The 24,066-nt window shown below is 40.1% G+C and overlaps 1 protein-coding gene across 1 annotated transcript in view; it reads left to right on the top strand.

Annotated features, from left to right (window-relative positions):
- The window catches only part of DSCAM (DS cell adhesion molecule), a 664,041-nt gene that overhangs the window by 407,245 nt on the left and 232,730 nt on the right, over window positions 1-24,066 (top strand). The window contains exons 7-9 of the mRNA XM_064477198.1: window positions 519-794; window positions 5,602-5,898; window positions 6,640-6,915. Of these exons, the coding sequence (XP_064333268.1) occupies window positions 519-794; window positions 5,602-5,898; window positions 6,640-6,915 (849 nt within the window). The remainder of the gene's footprint in view (window positions 1-518; window positions 795-5,601; window positions 5,899-6,639; window positions 6,916-24,066) is intronic.

Genomic DNA, 24,066 nt, shown 5'->3' with positions numbered 1-24,066 from the left:
GAAAAATATCCTGTTTCATGGTTGCAAATTATAATATCAGCCTGCTTTCTTACAGCTGTGTCATGGACCCTGGTTAAGCCACATAGGGGATGTGAGTGAGTATATATGTGTGAGAGAACAGCCCAGAGCAAACCCATCAGTGTCACATTGGGGGACCAGGCAAATAGGATTGAAATACTCAAATATTTCTGTCCTTGCCGATAACCAGCACATTGCATTTCTCATTGTCAGTGGATTAACACTCACATTGATTTGATGAGAAAGAGATTTGACCAACAGCAGTCTATTCGCTACACAGAGAAAGAAAGAAGGCCAGTAAAAAAAAAAAAAAAAAGACAAATAGGAGTGAGAGCGTTCCCAAGCAAAATGGTGCCCCATGAAATACTACTGAAATACGAAATTATGAGGTGTGCTTGCCACGATGCGTTTGTCTTGTCAGAAGTCCACCCTGTGGTCGAAACAGTCTCTACATACGTGATGTTTTTTACCTTTTTCTCTTCTTTTACCAAAAACTCCAGAGCCGCTGAAAGCTACCATCAGCCCCAGGAAGGTTAAAAGCAGCGTGGGCAGCCAGGTCTCCTTGTCCTGCAGCGTGACAGGAAGTGAGGACCAGGAACTCTCCTGGTACCGAAACGGTGAAATCCTCAACCCTGGAAAAAATGTGAGGATCACAGGGATCAACCACGAAAACCTTATAATGGATCACATGGTCAGAAGTGACGGGGGCGCGTACCAGTGCTTTGTGCGCAAGGATAAGCTGTCCGCTCAAGACTATGTGCAGGTGGTCCTTGAAGGTCAGTGGGCCTTGTTACAGGGTTCAGCTGAAAAAGAACCCAAACCCAGAGCACCCAAAAGGAAGAGTGAAGGGTGAAGCATTGCTCATAACTCAGTTTTAAGGTTTCCATCCATCTGACCAGCTAATGACTCTACCCTAGTTTTTCAAACTAAATCGGGCAGATTAAAGAATAAATTCTGGTGAAGTGAAATTTGTCCAGGGTAGAAGTAACATAAGGAATGTGGTTTAACATAAAAGTTCAGTAACATAAATGTTGCCTACTCACGTGTTTGAAGTTACCTGTCAAGATATAGGCCTAAGAAACTCGAGACTCACGGTTGGGTTGACAGTTCATTATTCTCTAGACCAGGGTCTGTCAGTGATGCTTGGCTTGGGGGCTGCTTCATGCACCGTAGGATGTTTAGCAGTGTCTCTGGCCTCTGCTCACCAGATGCTGGCAGTACCCACCCTCCAGTCGTGACAACCAAAAATGTCCTAGACATTGCCAGATGTCCCTCATTGAGAAACACAGCTTTAGAGGCAAAATGCAGAGCAGCACTTCAGTGCAGTGCTCGGTGGAGTGAAAAATGGCATTTGGGTTGTAGGGTTGTCCCTGTTTGTGTCCGAATTGTCACAGATGTAGGTGATTGGAAGTTTTGAGGAATTCCCTGGGGGTGTCATCATGGGTTTAGGTATGTTACGTGTTTTCTTCTCTTAACTTACATCTTCAGGCCTATCATCAGCCAGGGAAAGAAGCTATCAAGGTAACATTCATTTGAGAGATACATGTTTATCATCAGATAATTGAACTAGCATTTATCTGTATATTTGCATGTGCTGTTGGAAATTGTGTCTTTATATATAATTTAAAATTCATCTGTTATCAGCTGATTAAAATAATTACATGACTTTCATATAACCTAAAGGGGGAAAAAGAGAAATTCATTTTTGTATGAAAATAAGTTAAAGTATGTCTTGATGCTAAGAGGAGATTTCTCTTCTTACTTTTTTAACCTTAGCCAATTTTTAAGAAGAAGCAAGCTTAGAATAGCATCCTTATTTTGATTCAAGCATTTCTTTGCAGACAGTGAGTGTTTTAAAGCAGAGGTGAAATTAGCTGAAGGCATGGCACTCAGATTAGAAGCCTGACACTGTGGTGCACATATAGTAATTAAGTGCAGAAAGTAATCAGTTTGCACAGAGCCAGTGGGCCAATGCCCTGTAGTCCTCACGTAGTCACTATTTTTAGATTCTTTGTAGAAAAGGGAGAGATTACCTGTCTAGGCCTGGTTACCTTGGCAACCATCTCGTGTGACGAGGGAGACCTAAAAAGCATATTGATAATCCATAATGATGTCGAAAGAGTTCAGGTTATCAGAGAGTGACAGCGAGAAAGATTTCTGACACACAGATCTCACTGGGAAAATAATGTCTGCTTTCATCTCCAAAACAGCCTGTCACTTGAATAGAAAGAGGGGACAGAGGAGCACGGATTTATTTGTCGTATGTCAGTTTCCATTCAGGACAAGAAGCTTCATTTTATTTTTTCTTTTCTGAGAGATGACGGTGCTAATGTAGCCAGAGACAGCAGAAATGGAATTACAAATACACATCTAGTAACTGCCTTAAAATGATGTGTAACTAGTATCCTCCGACGTGACCTCCTATAGTAGCTATGGATTTACACAGATGATAAACTCTTACAATACCGGGAACTAAGAGTGGCCATTGACGTAATGTAGAATCTGGGAATGTTCCCTATGAGGACAAGGAAGCTGGATGGAAGTCTAAAGAAACTGGGATCTAGTAATTGTAGGTTCAAGATCAAGCCAGAACATCTGGAAAATGAAATAATAAAAGAGAATAAGGACCTATTTCTGGAGATGATAGATTAGCATGTGTCAGACTAACCTACAAGAAGATGAAAATTATGAGCTTCGGGAAATGCAAACTTGTATGCAGACACTGGGGAGACACCAGCAAACAGGCAGAAAGAATTTGATCCTTGAAAGAAGGGGGAAAATTAGGTGATTTCTACACTGATACCACATTTCCCCTAAGGAGAGTTTCCAGTCCCGGTGGGATGAGGGCGTGGGGAATCTAAAACAGAAAAAGAAAAGCAGAAAACTGCAGTTTTGGTGGGACTGAGGTGTAGAAGGACAGAGGGCTGGGCTGTCAGATTACCTGCAAACTGAGGGAGGTGAGTGGAGATTTCAGGAAGAAGGAAATAACAGTAGGGAATCCTAAAATCTGAAAATAAACTTCCTTGAAAAACTTGGTTGACACATGAACTGCAGAAATGTGAAGGAGAACCCAAGTCTACAATAAGAATAGCCAAGCATGAAAAACAAATAGGTTACTGTGACCAGAGACCAAGAAGAATAGGAACAGACCCTGGGAAGGACCCAGCCAGCAAGGCTTTCAGAGCTGCTGCTTGAAGTCTGCTCAACAGCGTAGAGAGGAACCTGGGCGTAAAGCGTGAGCAGACGGGAAGGCCAGCGGGGCAGTGGGGACTAAAAGGAGCCAGCAGACGTGAAAATGCATTGGCTTCAGTGGAAGACTGGAGAAGGAAGGAAAAAGCATCCATGAAACTGAAGACATTAAAATCACGTCTCCAACTTGAAGCACGGAGAGAAGGAAGATGGCACAGAAGGTGAACAGAGCCTTATTCATATGGGACATTTGTCAGATGTCCTGACATGCAGATAATTAGAGGCTCAGCAAAATAGAAGACAGAGAATGGGGGAGAAAAAATATTTAAAGATACAATGGCCACAATTTCCCCAAATTTGGTGTATAAAATAAAGTTGCAGATCTCAGAACCCCCGCAAACCCCAAAAAGAATAAATACACAGAAAACCACATGCAGGCGCAACAGAGCTAAAAACCAGGGATAAATGGAACATCTTATCATTCTGGGGGAGGAAAACACTACTTAAAGGAGGCCATCAGTACAGTTGATGGATGGCTTCTCATCAGGTATTTCGGAGGTTACACAAGTGTATGTGTTTAACAAAACCCAGTATTTGCACATTGAAGAGCTATACATTTCACTGTAGGTAAACTTTATCTTTAAAAAAAAGAGTAACTGATGAAAGCTTTCCTAAACATATTAAAAGAAGACTTAGAGATTTTAGTGTTTAGTGTAAAAATCACTGAAAAGGAATTTACAGCTAAACACATCATGGAAAAAAATGTTGAATTGTAGGGTCAAATAAAATAACTTCAACACTCCGAAGCACCAGCAATTGGAAAGGTGTTTGCAGTCCAAGGGGCCTGATAGGCACTACTTCTGAATGCCTCTGGGGAGGAAAAACAAAACAAACATGCTTGAAAGCCTTCTCCAGCCTCCCAAAGCAGAGGTGGAATTAAGAAGTTAAGGTTCAGGGATTTGCGAATTAAAAGGTGGTAGAGAGCTGCAGGGAAGCCTCCTGGCTCAGTGCTGCCGAAACAGGCCTCAGGTCTGGGGACGATGGGTGCTGCTCCCCTCAGGAGTGTTTGGAATCGTCAACACTTAGCTTTCCATGATGAGGCCTGCGAGGCATCTTCAGTTTTGTTTTTTGCATTTCATTTGCTTACCTGTACTTTCAAATTTTTCAACAATGAATGTACGTAACTTTTATAATTAAAAGCTTAAAAAAACTCTCTTAATCTTCGTCTTTCATCACTGATAAACCGTTAAAGTTAGCTCCAAAGTTTTTAATATCTCCTCCAGCAAGGTTTATTACCTGACTCAGAAATCCTGCTGCATGTGGTCACAGTTAAGTCAAAATGACCCATTTAACGCCTAGGAAAACGTGTCACAGTGTTGATTTATATGCCTGAGGCTGCTAGGCCATTAGTTTTGATACATTTTTCTCTAATGTGTATGTATCTCTTTTAATGGAGATGTATATATATATACACACACACACATATACATATGTATGTATATATATATAAGAGAAACATGCATTTGTAATTACTATCAGACAGTATGAGGAAATTTTATATATATATATATATATATATGAATGATAGAAAAATAATGGAATATAAAAATTTGATCTTTGTCGAAAATGTTGGAAATTCCTATGGAAACTCCCCTAAGACTGAGCTCCGCGTTTGCCTGGGACAGTCTTGGGTTGTGCGTGTTCTCCTAGCGTTATTGTTCCTGGTATCCATTTTATTCTCAAAAGTATTTCAGGATGGATGATAAATTATATGGCCATGCTTCAGGAGATACTTTTGGAGATATTTAATACATGCTGGAAGTCAAACCTTATTTAGCATCTACCCATCCTCAGAGCCTTCATGGAAATTCACATACGTTTATGACTTGCCATTAAAACTATAAAAGGTGATTTCTTATGAGAAAATGATAAAGATGAGATACTCAGTCTCTTAGCTCTTTCTTTTATTCCTCTAAACAGTTCCCTGGGAGGCCATGCCTAGTTAACTTGCGGGAACTAGAAAGCTAAAGTAACCAGTGGGGCTGTGGATTTCTTCCACATTTATAACTTTGGCTGGGAACATACCAGTTTTGAGTTATAAACCTGGTGGCAGATGACATTGTTTTAACATGAACATCTGAGTTGCATTATCTTGCTTCTTGTTATGACAATCAGGAAATACACAAGAGAGTCATTAAAGGTTGCAAATGGGGTGTTCACTTATTTTGAAAAGGAAATTTTGTTCTGATTGGGACTTAGCTTCATCTGTAAAACCAGACCTTTGAGTCGCGTTTGAGAATCCCTGCATCCACCGCCTAACCATTAATTAAACGTACCTAGAAGTCGTTTAATTATTTGTATCGCCACTTCCTTCCATGATTTGTCTTCCTGCAGATGGAACTCCCAAAATTATTTCTGCCTTTAGTGAAAAAGTGGTGAGTCCGGCAGAACCGGTGTCCCTCATGTGCAACGTGAAGGGGACGCCGCTGCCCACGATCACATGGACCCTGGATGACGACCCGATTCTCAAGGGCGGCGGCCACCGCATCAGCCAGATGATCACGTCCGAGGGGAATGTGGTCAGCTACCTGAACATCTCCAGCTCTCAGGTCCGGGACGGGGGCGTCTACCGCTGCACTGCCAACAACTCGGCGGGAGTCGTCCTGTACCAGGCTCGAATAAACGTAAGAGGTGCTTGTCAAATCAGCTCCTCAAAAAACACACATAACTCATTGTAGTGGAGAAGGTTTCTGCATGCACTGAGCCGAGTCTTGGAATGCCGGAGCAAAGTGACTGTCCTCCCCATTTCCGACCCTCTCCTTCCCACTCAGAGTGGCAGTGGTGGGGTCACTGTTGGAGATGGCATCTCGGTTTCTGCAGTCAGCTCGGCCTCTTGTTTTCTCTTAGACTTGTCCTCCAGAGCTTTCTTTCCCTGGTTTATGCTCTGCATGCTTTCCTCCTCTTCCTCCGTCCTACTGCATTCATGGCAAACCTTCATGTACGTAGAATTTAACTTACATTCATAGTGCAACGTGGCATAACCTCCATCCTCATAATCGATTTTCTAGAGAGAGCTAAACAATTGAGTTGCTGCCAGCGTTTTCACCAAAGGAGCACGGTCGTTCAGTACAGCTAGTTACTTTTTATTGACTAAATTGCCTTTTATCCTGTAATTCAAAATGTTTTAATAGAAGTAGTTGATCATTAAAGCATTTAACACTCCTTCAATTCATTTGAATGTAATGAAATTAGAAGGGAAAAAAAAAAACCTTCTTAGTAGAAAATGCCAAATGCAGAAAAAATGCATTTAATCGCAAAAGACGTCCTTACATGAAAATAATTGACATTTTTAATTCAGGGGAAAGTGTGCCCACTTCCACACGTAAGCTGTACCCTTAAATCATTTTCAAGAGTTTCTCTGTGTCTCTCCAGGGCCTGCAAGCATTCGACCAATGAAAAATATCACAGCAATAGCAGGACGGGACACGTACATTCACTGTCGGGTGATTGGCTATCCATACTACTCCATCAAATGGTACAAGAACTCTAATCTGCTGCCTTTTAACCACCGCCAAGTGGCGTTTGAGAACAACGGGACTCTGAAGCTCTCGGATGTGCAGAAGGAAGTGGACGAGGGCGAGTACACGTGCAACGTGCTGGTTCAGCCTCAGCTCTCCACCAGCCAGAGTGTCCACGTGACAGTCAAAGGTAAGGCTTTTCTCCCCAGTGTCCCCACGCAGCTCGCCATCACTTAGCTCTCCCGTTTCACCAGACCAGCGATGAGGAGTGGAGTAACCTGAGGGCCTGCATGTTGAGAGCCGTGTTAAAGTACATCGTTAGATGCTCTGTTCTCTCTGCTCATGCATCTTCACAAGACTTGTGGTTGATGCAGGCTTCTTTTCGTGTGAATTTTTGGCTTGGTTTCCCAGAGGCTGTGTGTTGTTCAGCATACCATAGGAAGAAGAAACATGTCATTGGCTTGGTTATCTAGCTGTCTGGCAGATCATTTTAAAGCGCAATAGCTTTCTTTGTTTTCCTAAGAACTCCTAAAAGTGAATTCTTAGAATCCACCTGGAGGAGATTTTAAGATGGATAAAGACTTCAGACAAAGTAGATGAGCAGGTCAAAGCAACACCATAGGAGTTACTTGACTAAAGGTCCTCAGAGAAAAGTTTCCTGGCTTTTAGATTATACTTCATGTCATGGCATCATGCCGCAGACAGTCGTGGACTCGAACCATCAGGATGAGTTTTGGAGCTCATGCACCTCAACTCCAACCTCCTCGTCAGTAAAGCCCAATAGTGACAAGACCCACCCAGGGACACACAGCCTGTAGTGGTAGACCCTTGGGGGGACCCATTTCTTCCACTCCCCAATTCAGTTTCCTCAACTGAACGTAAAATGGAAATTTTCAATTATGTAAATAATTGCACGAAGCGGGTCATAGAAGTAGCTCTAATGTGTGATGAAACAGTATCAAAAACACATAGAAGCAGCCTCCTGCCGCGCTAAGCTGTCTGCCGGAGCTGCCCAGTTACCTGTTTCAGTGCCAGTGATTGTCTCTGAGTATCCTGGTTACAAAGTTGCACGGGTTTCCCATGGTCTTCCCCAACCATCTTTTCTCACAAACCCTGTTAGCTCACCTGTTTAGGAACACCTGTAACTACACCCCTCCAACACACACAGTATGTGATATATCATGTAGTATGTGTTATATAACTTGTGTTATGTATTATATTATTAGATATACCTGCACATAAATAGTTTTGAATCTTTTTATAATAACCACATATCTTGAGAATTTTCTTAAATCATTAAAAGTTCTTGGTAAGCCAGATTGGTCATAGCTGCGTAAAACTTCATTTTGTGATTGTATTCATTTCTTTAACCATGATGGATGGAACATCTACTCTGTGCCCTAAACTACTGTAGGCATTAAGGAAAACAATGATGGAAAGATAGACGAAGTCCTTTCTCTCATGGAGCCCTCCTTCCAGTCAGGACAGACGAACAGTAAACAACTAAAATGAGTAAATACCCATAAAATACCTGCTAGTATTCAGTACTATGTAAAGAATGACCACATGGCAGCACCTTAATGATTGGCTACAGCTGAGAACTAGAAGCCATAGCAGTGAAGCTATGGTACTCCGCTATCTTAAAGTCGACTGATCCATCATGCCCTTTGAATGAATGTTTTACCCACACATAGTTTTGTAACATGATCAACAAGTTGATCATTTGGAAATTATTGATTCACTGAATTGTACAAGTCTTCGAAATGTTGACACAATTCATTATACAATATCAAAATATCACCATGATCTCATCAAAAAAAACCTTTAACTGTTGGGAAGCTGTCAAGCTCATGGTGGCAGATACATGTTTTCCAAAGATCTATTCTTTTTCTTTTTTTGCTTGGAAGTTTGAATATCATTATCTGCAACAGACACGATCTGCTGTGATCAGTTTTAAGAGTGATGTGCTCATTTATTTCTTTTCCACAAAAACATCTGCCAATTACACGAGCCTGACTAACTATAATTTATAAGTATCCATTCTTTGAAGAAAAATTAGAATTCCATGGAAAAAAAGTAGCTAGTTGAGCTTGTAACACAAGCCAGTGCATAAATACGTTGCTTCAGGTCACCCCTCTATCCAGTAAGCAGCACGGTGCTTTGTGCATTCTTTGCATTTTATTACACAGATCATAGAACATTAGAAATGACTTTAACTTAAGGGTTAAGGTTTATTGAAATAGTCATTTTTTTTTACTGATTCATCAAGTGTTCTTACATGAAACTGGTTTAAAAAAAAACAAGATTGGGAGTATGTGATGGTAACAGTAGAATGCCTGCTGGTACACTTGGGGTCACTGCCGAGATCTGTGCTAAGACCTCAGCAGTCTTACTCACTTTTGCACATCTATGCAGATGTCAACACGAGAAAGGCAAATTGTGTCGGTATCACAATGAAAATCATCGTCTTCTTGTAAACCCCCTAAAAGAGTCTCTGTGATGCCCTGGGGTCTGCAATCTGCATTTTGAAAATGTCTGTTTAAGTGCTAACTATTTAATTTCTCATGTTTAACCGTGATAAATGATGTATCAAATGAACTGCTTTATGCATTAGCTTTATCTAGTTTTAATATTATTTCTTTCAGGAAAAAGTTGCCAGAAATATGGCCACTGAATAAATGAATATAAGTAGTTCAATGCCAGTTTTCTAAGAGACATAAATTCAAACAACAGCCACTCAAATCTTTTATTCTTAAAGTTTCCAGACCAGCATCCATCAGTGTATTAGTCTCAAGTCTTTTGACTGTAAGTGAAAGATACCACCTCAAACTGGCATGTGCTGCAAAGGAGAATTTATTGGCTCTTGTAACCAGTGTATCTATGATTTTAGGAAACAATTTAATCAAATGTTTTATTTTCAGGAGTTTCCTTTATTTTAGCATATGTTACATAATATAGACACTTTCAGCTTCTTTGCAAGGACTGCCAAACAAAAGGAGGGTACAGGAAAAATGGGGCATGAGAGGACAGCCCTGTCCCAGGCGCAGGGGAGTCCCAGGGACGTGTCCCACCAGGTGAGGGTCCTCGGCTTCTCACAGGACAGAATTCAAGAGCGAGCCGTAGTTGGGTGAAGGGAGACTTACTCAGAGAGATGCACACTCCACAGAGCAAGTGTAGGTCTTCTCAGAAGCCCAGAGAGTTCACAAGCTGGGGGGGTGGTTAGAGCAAAAGCGAACACACACTTCGCAAAGGCAAGAGAAAAGGCCACGAGGTGCAGCACTGTTAGTTCTTATGGGCTCAGTAGCTTCATGTGCTAACAAGCGGGAGGATTGTTCCAGCTACCTCGGGATGGGGCTGGGATTCCCAGGAACTGGGCCACTGCCCACTTTCTGACCTTCTGTGGTCAGCCTTGAAGCTGCCGTGGCGCCCGTGGGGCTGCCATTTAGCAGCTGTTGCATTTCAATGAGCGCGTATTGAAGCACCAGTTCTACTGGGAGTCGAATCTGCCGTCATCGTGATACTAACTGCTGCGTCGCTCTTTTAATGGCTGCCCCTGCCCCTTCCCTCCTGTCTTGTGTGGACAATGTTATTTTGTGCAGTATTTCATTGTAGGTGACTGGTGAGAAGTGGCTGATGGTGAGCCAGGGCAGTTGTTGGGATTTAGGATTTGCAGTATTTAACAGGGGGGTCAGGGAAGGGTTCTCTGAGGAGGTGAGATTTGAGCAATGACATGGAGGTGTGCAAGATACCAAGCAGATACCTGGGGGAAACACATTCTTATCAAAGAGAACAGACAGAACAAAAACAGGAGTGTGCCTGGCAAACTTGAGGAACAGCCGAGAGGGTCGTGTGGCCTGAGCAGAGTGGACAAGGGGGAAATTAATAGGAGAGGAGGTCAGAATTAGCAAGGCTGTTTCATGGAGGGCCTGGTACACCAGGGGTTGGGTTAAGAGGACTTGAGTCTGTCTTCTGAATAAGATGAGGACATTTATCAGATGATTTTAAACAGAGATGTCATATGGCCTGACTTAGGTTTTAGAAGAATGCTTCTGACTCCTGTGCTGAGACTGGGCCAAAGGGACAAGCAGAGGAGCCTGTCAGAGAGCTGATCCAGGTGAGAGGGAGGGCGCCTGGAGCAGGGAGTAGCAGTAGAGGTCACCGGTGCAAGACAAACTCTGGGTCTATTTTTAAGATCTAATCAGCAGCATTTCCTAATGGATTGGATGTGGTTGTCAGAGGAATAAAGATGGAAAGACAACTGCAAAATTCTGGTCTGAGCAAGAGAAGAACAGCGCTGTCATCCACGATTTGGCAAAAGATGCAATGGAGGAGTTTGAGGGAAGAAATTAGGACTCTGGTTTTTGATGTGTTGAGGTTAAAACACACATTAGACAAACAGGTGGGCCCATAAAGTAGGAAATTATCTGTATATGTGAGGGTGGAGTTTAGGAATCCAAGCTGTGGATTTGGAGACATCTGTGAATAGACGATGTGTAAAGCCGGCGACTAGGTGTGACCATCAGGGGACTCTGCGTGCCTCACTGCAGGGTTTAACTTCATACAGACATACCAATCCCTTAGTCAGATTCACGGTAAAACCTATTCACTAAAAATCTGAAGGTAAAGTCTGACAAACATTCAAATAAGGACTGTTTGAAATTTAAATTTGTCTCTTTTTAAATTTCCTAGATTAGAATGAATCAATTTATTATTAAACATTATCCTATTGATTTCAAAGTGCAGGAACCCAAATCAAACTAATTTAACAGCAATTACAACAGTGTGTTGGGGGAGGTAGGGATGGAGACTGACATATTGAGCCAGACTTTGAGAGGGGCGGACATGGAGCGTGTAGGAGTCAAGGAGGCTGATCTAGGCTCTCAGTTGCCATTTGAACCTTCCTTCGTCTCTTTTTGGCACTTCCCTCTTAACATTGGCTTACTTCCCTCAGAGCAGTTTCTCCAGGTGGCAGGAAGACTGGCCCTAGACATCTCTGGACTCACATGCCCACGAGCTACAGTAAAGAAAAGAGCCCTTCCCCAGCCATTCTGCTTAGGAAGAGCCTAGGGAGGGACTTGGGTCAGCTCACTCAGCCACAGCCCACTGCTGCTCCAGTCACAGTGGCCAGGACAGCAGGTGCCTGGATCGGCTGCCTGCCTCCACCTGCACCCCCAAACCAGGGAGAAGACGCGGTTATCAGAAGAAGGGGGGGGGGAAATTGAAGACAACAGACATTTCAGGTTGTCTTAAGACAGTGAATTAAAGTATGAACAGGACTGACAGTGACTCTAGTTTGTGAATTCACTATATTTATTAAAATATGCCCCATAAAGAAGGCCCCCGAGCAGCCCAGCACCTCAGAAAGTAAGTCCCACCCAATGATGAAGAATTCTCTCCAACAGGAAACCAACCTCAGAGGTAAAAAGAACTGTGTTAGACAATGGAAGCCAAGTACGACCATGGATAGGGAAGGCTGGGGAGGGGCCTGCTGCGTGGGGCTTCCCAGGTGAAGAATAGTAAGTTCTGGATTCCTGTATGTCAGCCTAGGGCATGCTTTTTTGCTAATCAGATTCACATGCACTGCACTCTAGCAAAATTACTCAGAGTAATTTGATTTAAGATACCACTTGCATTTCTTGCTTAAGATGACTTCTAACTTTCAATATATAGTAACAATTATACACCATTAATAATATTAGCCTTTCCTCAGATGTCACAAGAAAGGTTGTAACCAAATTAACTTCTGAACACTTCAATTTGAATTTTAAAATGTTTTGAAATAAAACATGTAAATTAAATCATACTCTAGTGGTTAGGAGTACAGTCCATCAAAGCTTTTAAAAAATTAATAACCTTTGCTGTTTTCAATTATGATAAGTATTATGATAAAGGGAGAGATAAGAAATCAACTGAATTACAGGAAAAGACAGATTTTTTGACTCTCTGTGGATCAGGATCAGAAGACAGTCTTTCTTATTTTATGCATATAAATACAACTCCATTACCTTTGCTGGTAGAATACACAGTGAATATTTTATTCAGATAATTATAGAGGAGCAAATATGATACCTCAAAAGTTCATTGGAAATGGTCCCACTTTTTCCCATGAATAATGCTGCAAACTGTGAAACCAGCCATTTTTATCTTGTTTCCTGGAAGTTCTTCTTTTAACCTGAATAGAGTGGTGTGTGTGTGTGTGTGTGTGTGTGTGTGTGTGTGTGTGTGTGGAGGGGAGCGGTGTTTGGCTGACATTTGGAAACAATACTATTTTTCTGTCATGTCTTTTTTGCTTTTTTGTCCCCTTCATTTATTTTGTAGCATATGACTTGGGAAATTTGGAAAAAAAACCCTCAAAGATTGATGTAAATGACACGTTAATCATTGATAATGCCGGAAACTTCAGCAGTTCAAAAATATATTAATCAGAAGACAATTGTGCTGCCTTCAAACTTGTAGGGAGAAATAAAAGTCAGAATCCCTTCTTTCACTTCATTTCAGTTTAACAGGCAGTGTTATATTTAACACATTTCACAGCTTTCCCTGCCTCATTTTAGGCACCACATTGAACTTGAACAGTAGCCTAATTGAGTGTTCTAATTGCTAGGGACCAACACTGCCAAGAAAGTTAATTGGCTACTAGATAAAAATGTCACCTTATATTTATATTTATATAAAACTTCGTCGTTTACAAAACACTTTCATATGTGTCACCTTAATTAATACTCACAGTGACTCTGTCATGTAGATAAACATCATCAGAGAAACAGAGTAAGAGTGAGCAGGAGACTTGCTCAGGGTTGTCTAGTGATGTATTCAAGACTCAAACACACATCCTTGCATTCAGTACTACCCTGTGGTGTGTTTTTGAAAAGTAAGCTACATGGCAGTGGGAAGCCAGGATTGAAGTGAGAAGAAATTAAGTCCAAAAGCCTAGGAAGAACACTATTTAAAAAGTCAAGTTTCTTGACCTGAGACTATTTTAGAAATAAGGGCATGAAATATTGAGCACCTATTTTAAGAGAGAGAGAGAGCATTAGTTAAATTGAAGAGATTAAGAGGAGGGAATGGATTTGGTGAGTGAGGGTGGTTAAGAACCAAAGATGACTCCAGAAGTTGTAATCTGGTTGATGGAAAGGCCAAGAGAGGGAACCTAAAATATGAGAGGCTTGGGAGAGTCTTAAGAAGGGTAGAGTTTGGTTATCAAGTGTCTGTGGACCACCATTCTGGATTCAGACCAGAGGAACTTTGAAGTATGGATTTGGGGAGTGGGCTAAAATTAGCAGAGAGAGATGGGTGCAGTTGTAGTCTAAGAAGCACCTAACTTTCAGAGTTGTATTTTGTGAGTTTTTAAAATTAACGTTTGCCAATAATGAGAGGAGATGATGATGTTAGAAATGCAGCAAAAGCAATCACAGAACTCACTCTTCCATGTCTCATTTCAGTGCTCATATTTGTAGCACTTTTCCAGTTCTAATCTGAGACAGATTTTTATCGTGTCCTGCTTCAAACTGGTTGAAGAATTAGGCGTCGTCGACAGCGTTTCCGACCCTTACGGCGGTGACCCTTTGTGTTCCGCAGCCTAGCGGAGACCCTCTGCTGCACGATTTGGCACGAAGTTCCTGCTTCGGACCATAGGCTGCATTTCACCTGACTGGCATCGCAGCAGTCTGGCAGGCCGCGCTGGTGCCGTTGGAGGAGTGGACGCTGTGTTAAAAATGCTGCTGAGAATGTCTCCATCTCTAAGTGAGCAGCCAGGAGTGAGGTCTTCTAATGACATCATTCTTCAAGGGCCCCTGACAGCTAATGGCATTTGGCCCAGGCAGAGCTACAGCTCTGTGCGCGGAAACCACCTTGGCCGTGTCACCCACTCCCGCTTTCCGACGTCTTCTCATGTGCTGTTCCAACCAGAGCACCGTCCGCTCCCAGCCGGTACTAAACCCAGCTCCGCCGGGAGTGGGGAGTCCGAATTCACCGCTTTCGCTTTCTCACACTCTCCTCTCTCCAGCTACTGGAGTTGTTTGCGATACTGTTTATAGAAAACATAACATTTCCAGGTTATTTTTCTCTTTTAGGTGCGTTGTTAAAGTTGAGCAATGTTTAATTTAGGGTCCTATTTGCTAGGGTCTTCTGTGACCAAAATTTTAGTCATTGGCATAACTTTTATGTCGATTTTCAACAACTACTTAGGGAATGTATAGCTTGTATTATGAATAACAGAAGATAATAGATCTGCTGAGGGAATATAAAGGGAATACAAGAAATGTGTAACATTTTTGTGGTCATTTATGATTTCAAATTTACGTTCTCTTTGCTAGTTTAACACCCTAATGTGACAGAAGAAGGCTGATCAAGTAGGGAGTTTTCACTATCCCTCCTTTCCAAACTACCAGAGAAGCACTCACATTGAGATGTGCTTAAATGGCCGCGTTTACTCGCCTGACCTGAGGATTCATTCTCTCAGACCTCCACGGAAGAGTTCTTTACTTTGGTTAAGATGTCAAAATTGAGCTGGAGACTCAGCCTGAGTGCTTACTTCAGACAGATTTGTGTTGGAGGTAGATTGCTTTGTAATTTTTCTTCCATTCTGGAAAATGAGACTGGTACCTTTCTTTAAGGAAACACTGTATTACATTTTTTAAGAAATAATATCTCAAATTGCTTTCCTCCAAGTAGAGGAAAAGAAAGAGATGAGGTATTGGGTTTGTTCTGAAGTCAAAGAATGCAAATTTTTACTCGGTTAAAATTAAAATTGTAGGAGAAACAGTGTTTTGCAGTATTTATTATGCTTGTTAAACATGGAGACTTAAAGGAGGAGAGAATTAAGTAGAGGAAAAAGGAAGGAAAAAACGGCAAGAAGATTCCTCACACTTTCAGTGCCTCACTCATAATCAGTCTCTGTGCAGATATGCACACACGCAGGAAGAACTTTGGTAGCTAAGTGAGAGTTCTCTGATGATATTTTAAATCAGGAAAAAATAACTCTCAATTACCCAAAATCATTCAATATGGATTGGTACGAACAAAAGTAATTTGTAAAAATATATAAATTCAACAGAATTGTATAGTTTATGCACATGCACAATATGACATAAATAATATCCATGTGTATTATACTTATTTATAAATAGGAAGATATTACATTCACACATGAAGTATTTGCGTGTGTTAAAATCATGTATAATATTTATGTGTATTATATTCATATGTAGATAGACATAGATAAGTATATCTAATATATGCCTACCAATGTGCAAATAGATGACACAAGGATAGAACTTTAGCAACACACCTGAAGTTGGAGTTCATCTAGACCAGCTTCCTGTGTGATCCACAGCTTGCCCCTCAGCTGTGCTCAGATTTTGGCCGTGGCTATCAGACATGTCTTCCTCCTGTTGGATGCACGTTGTCTTCTGTAGTCTCCCCTTTCTTTCTGGTCCCCTTGTTCCCTCCAGGGCAGCTCCAAGGAATTCTCCCCCTTCTCCACAGAAGCCACCAGTTGGGGACAGCAGTGAGCCACTGCCTTCCTGCCTCGCTGTCTTTTTTTTAAAGAAACTCTTAAATATATATTTTTATTGAACTATAGTTTGCAGATACTAACTAATACATATAAAATAGATACACAACAAGTTCATACTTTATTCCCTCACATTCTTTAACATCCTCGTTCCTTCAACTGCGTCGTACAACAAACTCAGAAACTAGTTTCCTCTATAAGGATACATTGATGCATCTGTCTACTCTCAAAGAAACACAGCCCTCTAGGAATTTTTGAATGTCTTAAAGAGGGAAATGAGAGCATCACCTCCGTCCTGACACCAAGATTCGTTTGTTGTAACCCAAGTCCCCACTGTTGAGACATTCTTCTGGGCTCACTAACAAATATAATGGATGCAGTGTCTTAATTTGTTACTTCTTCCATCACGACTGAGGCTGGGCATCTCTTCATATTCTTTTTAGCTATTTGGTGTCCCATCTGTGCATTTCCTTTGCCCGTTTTATATCTGTCTTCCTGCTACTTCTCCCAGCTTGGCTATAGTTCTTTAATGTAAATAAGAAACTCTTGTTACTTAGAAATGGTTGTCGATATATTTTCCAGCTCTGTCTTTTGACTCTTTATCTTTGATGGTCTTCATTGGGATCATGTTTAAGAAGTCTCTGAGCTCATGGAAGATACGTTCCTACATTTTTTCGTGTTTTTGCTCTATGTTTATATTCCACCACCTACGTGTAGGTCTTCGGTGCACATTGAGGACTGTAGACACAGTAGAAGTGAGTGCCCAGCGTCTTCTTTGTCTATTGAGTCAGTTCCCTTAATATCATCTAGTGAGTGACCCATACTTCCCACTCTTCTCCGTGTATCAAGAGATCATGGTGGTGTGGTCAGAGATCATTTTAGTCTGTAAATTGAATTGAAGCTTTCTTTATGAATGTTTCATCTATTTAGTGAATATCTGTTTTTTCTTATATTTGTTGGGTATAAATTTGTATGTGTCAGATTAAATTTAATAATTATATTATATCTCATCTCTAGCTTTGCTGATTTTTTAGTCCTCTGATAAATTGATTATTTATCAGAGTGGGTGTTAATATTACCAAAGACAATTGATTTATCTATTTTCTGCTATGACCTCTGGTATTTTTTGCCTTGTATTATCTATTATATGGTTTAAAAATTACTCTCCTTTGTGCCTGGTAGATCTTTTCCCATTTTTTTTTCAACTCCTGCTTTTCTGTAGCCTTTTATTTTATGATGTTGCTTGAACTCAGTTTTTAATCCAATGTGTGTGTGTGACTTTTGATACATGTTTAACATGTATGTTTATTTGAATTAATTTTATATCAGAAATTATTTTAGTCAAATTATTTTATATTTTTAATTTACTCTCTATTTCCTGTTCTCTCTTTGCACTAGATAGGATTCTTCACATACTGATAATTAGATTTATAATAAAATCTGTTGATACTTGATGACCATAAATATGCTGCAATCATATCTCCAGGCACATAGATTTCCTTGTACTAACTACTCAAGTCAGTGAAAGAATTTGTTAATTTCGTCAAGCAGGAGCTAGTTACTTATAATGTGTATTAATCTAGGCTTCACAATAGAATACCTTGGTTTTGCAGACCTGAATTTTCCAATTTGTCTACAAGTGATACAAATACTTGGAAAATTTCACTCTGTACCTTCCATTCAAAGAATCAAAACATATTAGTGCTTAAAGCCATCTTGTCTGAGTCTCATCAAGAGGAAATTGAGATTCAGAGAATTGAAGAGACTTGTGCAGGAACACAGAGTTGGCTGAAGGAGTAGAGAGGGGGGTGTCTGTAGAATTCATTTTGCATAGATCTATGCTGCTGTGAATATTATGTGGGTAGAATATAGAGGAACAAGTCTTTAATTGGCCTATTTTCAGGCATTTAATAGTATTCCTTTTTCATTATATCACTAATTCAATGCCCTGAAATTTCCAAATTTCATTGACTTACAATTTTGTTGAATTATCAATTATATGATTAATAACCAGTGTTCTAAAAAAGGATGACCTTTTTGTAAGTCAAGGTCATGAAAAATACTCCTCAAGTAAATACCTAGCTATTACTAACAATTATCATAAAGAAGCTAATGGGGAAAAGAAGATAAGTCTTAAAATGAATGACAGTGATTTTATGGATCTTGGCTGTCCCTGTCATTTAACCTAGCTGCCATCACCCCTAGTTGGAGTCCTCTGGCTTTGCCTGCATTGATAGTCCATATAAATAAAATAAGTGTAACCCATCTGGATGAGTCTTTTCTCCACCTGGGTTAGGACAACATGAGCTATGGTTCATTTTCTTGATGGCATCATGATTCAAATGGCTTTTCTTTAAATATTAGAGATGCAAGCTCGTTTGGGTTAATTAGAAAACTACTGTTTTATTAACAAGTCTCTGAGTAAATATGTTATTGCCCCCAACCAGGGGAAAAGTAACCTGTGCTCCTAAGTCCAAGGTAACTCTGATTGTTAAAGATGGAAATTCTCATGAATTCTGAAGTTGTTCATCATTTTTAAATGTTAAAGAAACTATTTATTTCAACATAATATGGTTATAGCTATAAAACACCTTCCATGAAAATCCTTGAAGGAATGTCTCATTGACTAAAAATAAAAATCACCTGAAGAAACCACCCAATTCCTTCCCCCATTTCTCACTGCAGACATCTGGTTAACAAGAGCACAGGTAATTCATTTTTCTCGAAAGTGCTTTGAAAGGAGATGCTGTCATGTTTCTTGTAGCTTGTTTTAGTGTTTTGCTTCCTCAAATTTCAAGCAGTTTGTCTTTTCTCTCCTTTATGTCTAAAGTACATCTTTCCAGCTGATGAAAGAACAGTTCTTGTTTCTCTTATTATATGTCTCCATTATGCCTTATGGATTTTTTTCTTTCTAAAATGTTTTAATTGTATTTTTGCTCATTGATTTATTGGTAATTTAATATCTATCTATCTATATATTTATTTATTTACTTACTTACTTACTTACTTATTTATTTTTCTTACCTTTCTACTTAAGTTGTCATAGTTATGGCTCTCCGGTTCTTCTCACCATCTGGTATTCCAGGATAAGCATCCTACTTAAGAACTACCTTGCTAGTCATGGAAGAGTTAGCTACTCTTATCTCTGATTTATTCCCGTTACACTTTTCTATTTTTTATTTCTTTTTTTATTAAAGTAGAGATGATTTACAATGTTGTGTTACTTTCAGGTGTACAGCAAAGTGATTCAGTTACATACATATATATATATATACACACACATATTCTTTTGAGATTCTTTTCCATTATAGGTTATTAAAAGATGTTGAATAGTTTCCTGTGCTATACAGTTGTTTATCTATTTTATGGATAGTAATGTGTGTCTGTTAATCCAAAACTCCTAATTTATGCCCCCTCCAATCTTTCCCCTTCAGTAACCATAAGTTTGTTTTCTGTCTGTTTCTGTTTTGTAAATAAGTTCATTTGTATCAGTTTTTAGATTGCACATATAAGTGATATATGGTATTTGTCTTTCTCGGTCTGACTTACTTCACTTAGTATGATCATCTCTAGGACGATCCACATTGCTGCAAATGGCATTATTTCCTTCTTTTTATGGCTAAGTAGTATTCCATTGTATAAATATACCACATTTTCTTTATCCACTCATCTGTCGATGGACACTTAGGTTGATTCCATATCTTGGCTGTTGTAAATTGTGCTTCTATGAACATTGAAGTGCATGTATTTTTCCGAAATAGAGTTTTTGTCTTTTCTGGATATTTGCCCAAGAATGGGATTGCCGGATCAGATAGTAAGTCTATTTTCAGTTTTTTAAGGAACCTCCATACTATTTTCCATAGTGGCTGCACTAAATTCCATTTCCACCAACAGTGTAGGAGGGTTCCCTTTTCTCCATACCCTCTCTAGCATTTATTATTTGTAGACTTTTTGATGATGGCCATTCTGACCTGTGTGAGGTGATACCTCATCACAGTTTTGACTTGCATATTTTTGATAATTAGCAGTGTTGAGCATATTTTCATGTGTCTTGTTGGCCATCTCTGTATCATTTTGGAGAAATATCTACTTAGGTCTTCTGCCCGTTTTTTGATTGGGTTGTTTTATTTTTTTTATATTGAGCTGTATGAGCTGTTTGTATATTTTAGAAATTAATCCCTTGTTGGTCGTATTATTTGCAAATATTTTCTCCCATTCCATAGGTTGTCTTTCTGTTTTTGTTTATGGTTTCCTTTGCTGTGCAAAAGCTTTTAAGTTTAATTAGGTCCCATTTGTTTATTTTTGCTTTTATTTCCATTACTCTAGGAGAGGAATCTAAAAAAACCGTTGCTGCGATTTATGTCAAAGAGTGTTTTGCCTTTGTTTTCCTCTGGTTTTATAGTATCTGGTCGTACATTTAGGTTTTTACCCGATTTTGAGTTTATTTTTGTATGTGGTGTTAGAGAATGCTCTACTTTCATTTGCTTGCAGGCGGCTGTCCAGTTCTCCCAGCGCCACTTACTGAAGAGACTGTCTTGTCTCCATTGCATCTTCTTGCCTGCTTTGTCGTAGGTTAATTGCCTGTAAGTGCCTGGGCTTATTTACACTGTTCTTACGTCAGCTGTGCTGCTCTGTTGGCTTGTGTTCAGCTCATGAACCCTCCCTGGGCTTTTGGCGTCATCTACTGGAAATCCAGGATGCAGTGTATGCGGTATGTGTGTGTGCTTGGGTATCTGTGTATGTGTGTGTGTATGTGATTTTTATTTGCCAGGTTTTCTTGTATTTCTAAGTTGAGTCTTTTGGGATCTCTTGGGCTCTAATTCAGATATTGGCATTGAATTCTTCCTCATTTTTTCCACATATCCTTACTGAGCTTGTGAATATGCATATCCCCATATTATAGATAAAGACAAAAATTCAGTTCTGAACACTGGCTCAACTTGGGGCAGGAAAATTAGTAAAATGAACAAATGAATAAACAAGCACAGACTTTTTAAAGGTTATGAGCAGCAGTCTTGAATTTTCAAATTACTTTTTCCCTTGTTTCTGTCATCCCTTTTCTGTTCTTCAGGAGCATGGGAACACACTGATAGTCACATCCAGAGGGGTCTTATTAAAAGAGAACCCAGCACACGTGGTAACTGTCCCCTGGTTACAATCCAAAATGAATAATAGCAACGTGGATGGATGGGTGGAGTATGCAGAGGCAATGTGTTACAAACAAACGTGGTTGTGTTATCAATAGTAGATTGGTTTTTCATTTTAAATGAAGCAAAGTCTTGCAGGTTGTGTTCTCCAGGGAGCCATCTCTGAGATGGAGTTCAGTGTGCAGGGTATTTATCAGGGAGTGTCCTTGCAATCAACATGTGTGGATGGAGGGAAAGGGGGAAGGAGTGGGCAGAGGAAGAAGATGAACTGTGATGCAGGTCGATGACAGACTCATCCAACTCTACAGGGAGCTCTGGAGAAAGAGTGTTTCTTCAGAGTTGTCCTAAGTGGGGGCAAAAGTGGCCTCTTCAGTCACTCATTGGATACAGGCCACCCCAGAAAGGAATTGTGCTTGGATGAGGTGGGTCACTGCAGCTGGGGCCATATTTGAAGTGGCTGATGACTAGAGGGTACTACCTGACGTCACTTGCAGAATCTGGGGCACATGTCCTCAAAGGACTCTGGGCCACGTAGATGTGTCTTCACGTATATCAGAGGCCACCACTTACACAGTTGGCAAACAGCTATAGATGTGCATGTCAAACACGTTTTCCTGAAATTATGTCTTCATTAAATTGCTTCTACTTTCTCTAATAACATTAGTCCAATATTTGAAAAAGGAGATGAAAACTGTCACAGTGTATGATAGTAGCAAAATTAGACTAGATCTTTGTCATGAAAACAGTTTTTAACTCATAGAATCTCTTTGATTCTTATGATTTCTTTGACTTATTCAGGTAATGTCTGTGCATCTACTGTTACTGAGATCAAGTATTGAGAGGCTGGGGTCAGTGGGAGGACCTTCAGACAAATAACTAATACATGGCAGGAGGTAGGAAATGAGAAAAACAGCACAGGGTGAGAAACAAAACATTTCAACCAGTCATGGGAGAACAGATAGACAAGTAAGAAAATCACTGATTTCTGCACAATGTCATCAAAGAAACATGTGTGAGAGGTTTTGGAAGCAGAGCAGATGGACATCTAGCCAGTTCTGGACATAAAGTCTAGAGTCAAAAAAAAGTTTCCAAGAGAAACTGAGTTGAGGCTCCAAGGGGTCTACAGCCTGAAAAAAATCTCCAAAGCAGGTGACAGCTGAGTTGTGTTTTCACACTTTAAGCTGGTAGGGGTGAGAGTGGGGCCAAGTAGGAGTTAGGGACAGAAGGAGGGCAGGGTGCAGCCTTCACATTCAGAGTCAGTGTGGCTGAACTGAAGGCTACTCCCTGTAGGTGGACGGTGTGGGCCAGCACAGAGACAGTATCAGATCTTGTAGCGTTCGGTGGTCCCTGCTTGTTCCTAAAGGCAGTGAAGTGACTGAAGCAGGGCGTAGGTACTCACAGTAGTGTTTTAGAAAAATTAATACGTTGAGGTATATGAGATGGATGGCAGTCTACAAAGAAAAAAAAATTTAGGAAGACCAGTAGTTAAGACACAATTGAAATGTTTTAATAGAAGGTGATGGTAGTGTGTTTGGGGCGGGGGGGAAAGGAGCCAGATGCAAGAGATACTGAGAAATGGAGCAGACAAGACATTGCAGCCCTGAGAGTGGTTGGAGATACAGAGGAAGCTACAGCTAGGAAAAGTCTATTCTGTTCTGTTCTGTTCTGTTACATTACATTACATTACATTACATTACATTACATTACATTACATTACATACAACCTTTATATAGTAACTTTTATTATTCTGAGCTTCTTGCAGCTGGGAGATTTGGCTAGCACTAATAGGAAAAGAGAATTGAAAGAGAGGCTTACATCAAGGGGAAACATGACACATTTGGTTTGGAATTTGAGATGCTTCTGGGACCTCAAGATGAAGATCTTAGCAGATAAGTGAACAAGCAGGCAGGAAGTTGGGAAGGAGTTTTGGATGAAAATGGAGATGAGGCAAATCAACGGCAGTGAGCTGACAAATGGAACAGAGTGGGTAGGTGAGATCTGTTAGTCAGGGGCACACAGGCTCCATTCGAATTGATGAACTGCTTATTTAAGGTTTTTAATATTCTTCATACTCTGTATGAATTTTTCAAGTGAACGAGGTCCCTATCCCTTTGCTATGGAATCTAGGAACTCTTCTAAACTCTTATAGACAGTTGTCTAGGATTTATAGACACTCATAAGCAAGCAGAGATGGTGACAACATTTATTATTCCTACTCTACTAGTCCATTTAATTAAATTAGATAATTTTGAATCATATTTACCATACAAACACTTTGCAATTCAATTCTAATAATTGAAAAACAAAACAAAACAAAAAACCCTAACGCCTCATTGGCTATTTTGAACTCTTCATTGAGTAAAATGAGGACAATAATTCTACATTGAAAAAATAACAGGCATTAAAAAATAACAACAGAAAACAAAATAGTTCCAACTCGTTGTCAAAATTGCAGTGTAATCTGAGAAAAGGTGTGTTTTACCACAGCAATATCTGCAGTACACGATGTTCTAACCGCAGTAGGACAGTTGTGCAGAGACTGAGGACTGTAGGTACTCATCTTTAGTGGGAATTGTGAAATTTGTCTATATGATTTTGTGTGTTCATTTGTTTTAATTGTAAACAGTCCTTCAAGTCAGGGCAGGTTCCTTGAACCTAGAGCTTTCTGAAATTGGGGTA

The sequence above is a fragment of the Camelus dromedarius genome, chromosome 2, assembly GCF_036321535.1.
Source record: "Camelus dromedarius isolate mCamDro1 chromosome 2, mCamDro1.pat, whole genome shotgun sequence".
In the NCBI taxonomy this organism is placed as follows: Eukaryota; Metazoa; Chordata; class Mammalia; order Artiodactyla; family Camelidae; genus Camelus; species Camelus dromedarius.
The sequence above is the reverse complement of the archived record's forward strand: the minus strand, read 5'-3'. Positions and strand labels throughout refer to the sequence as shown.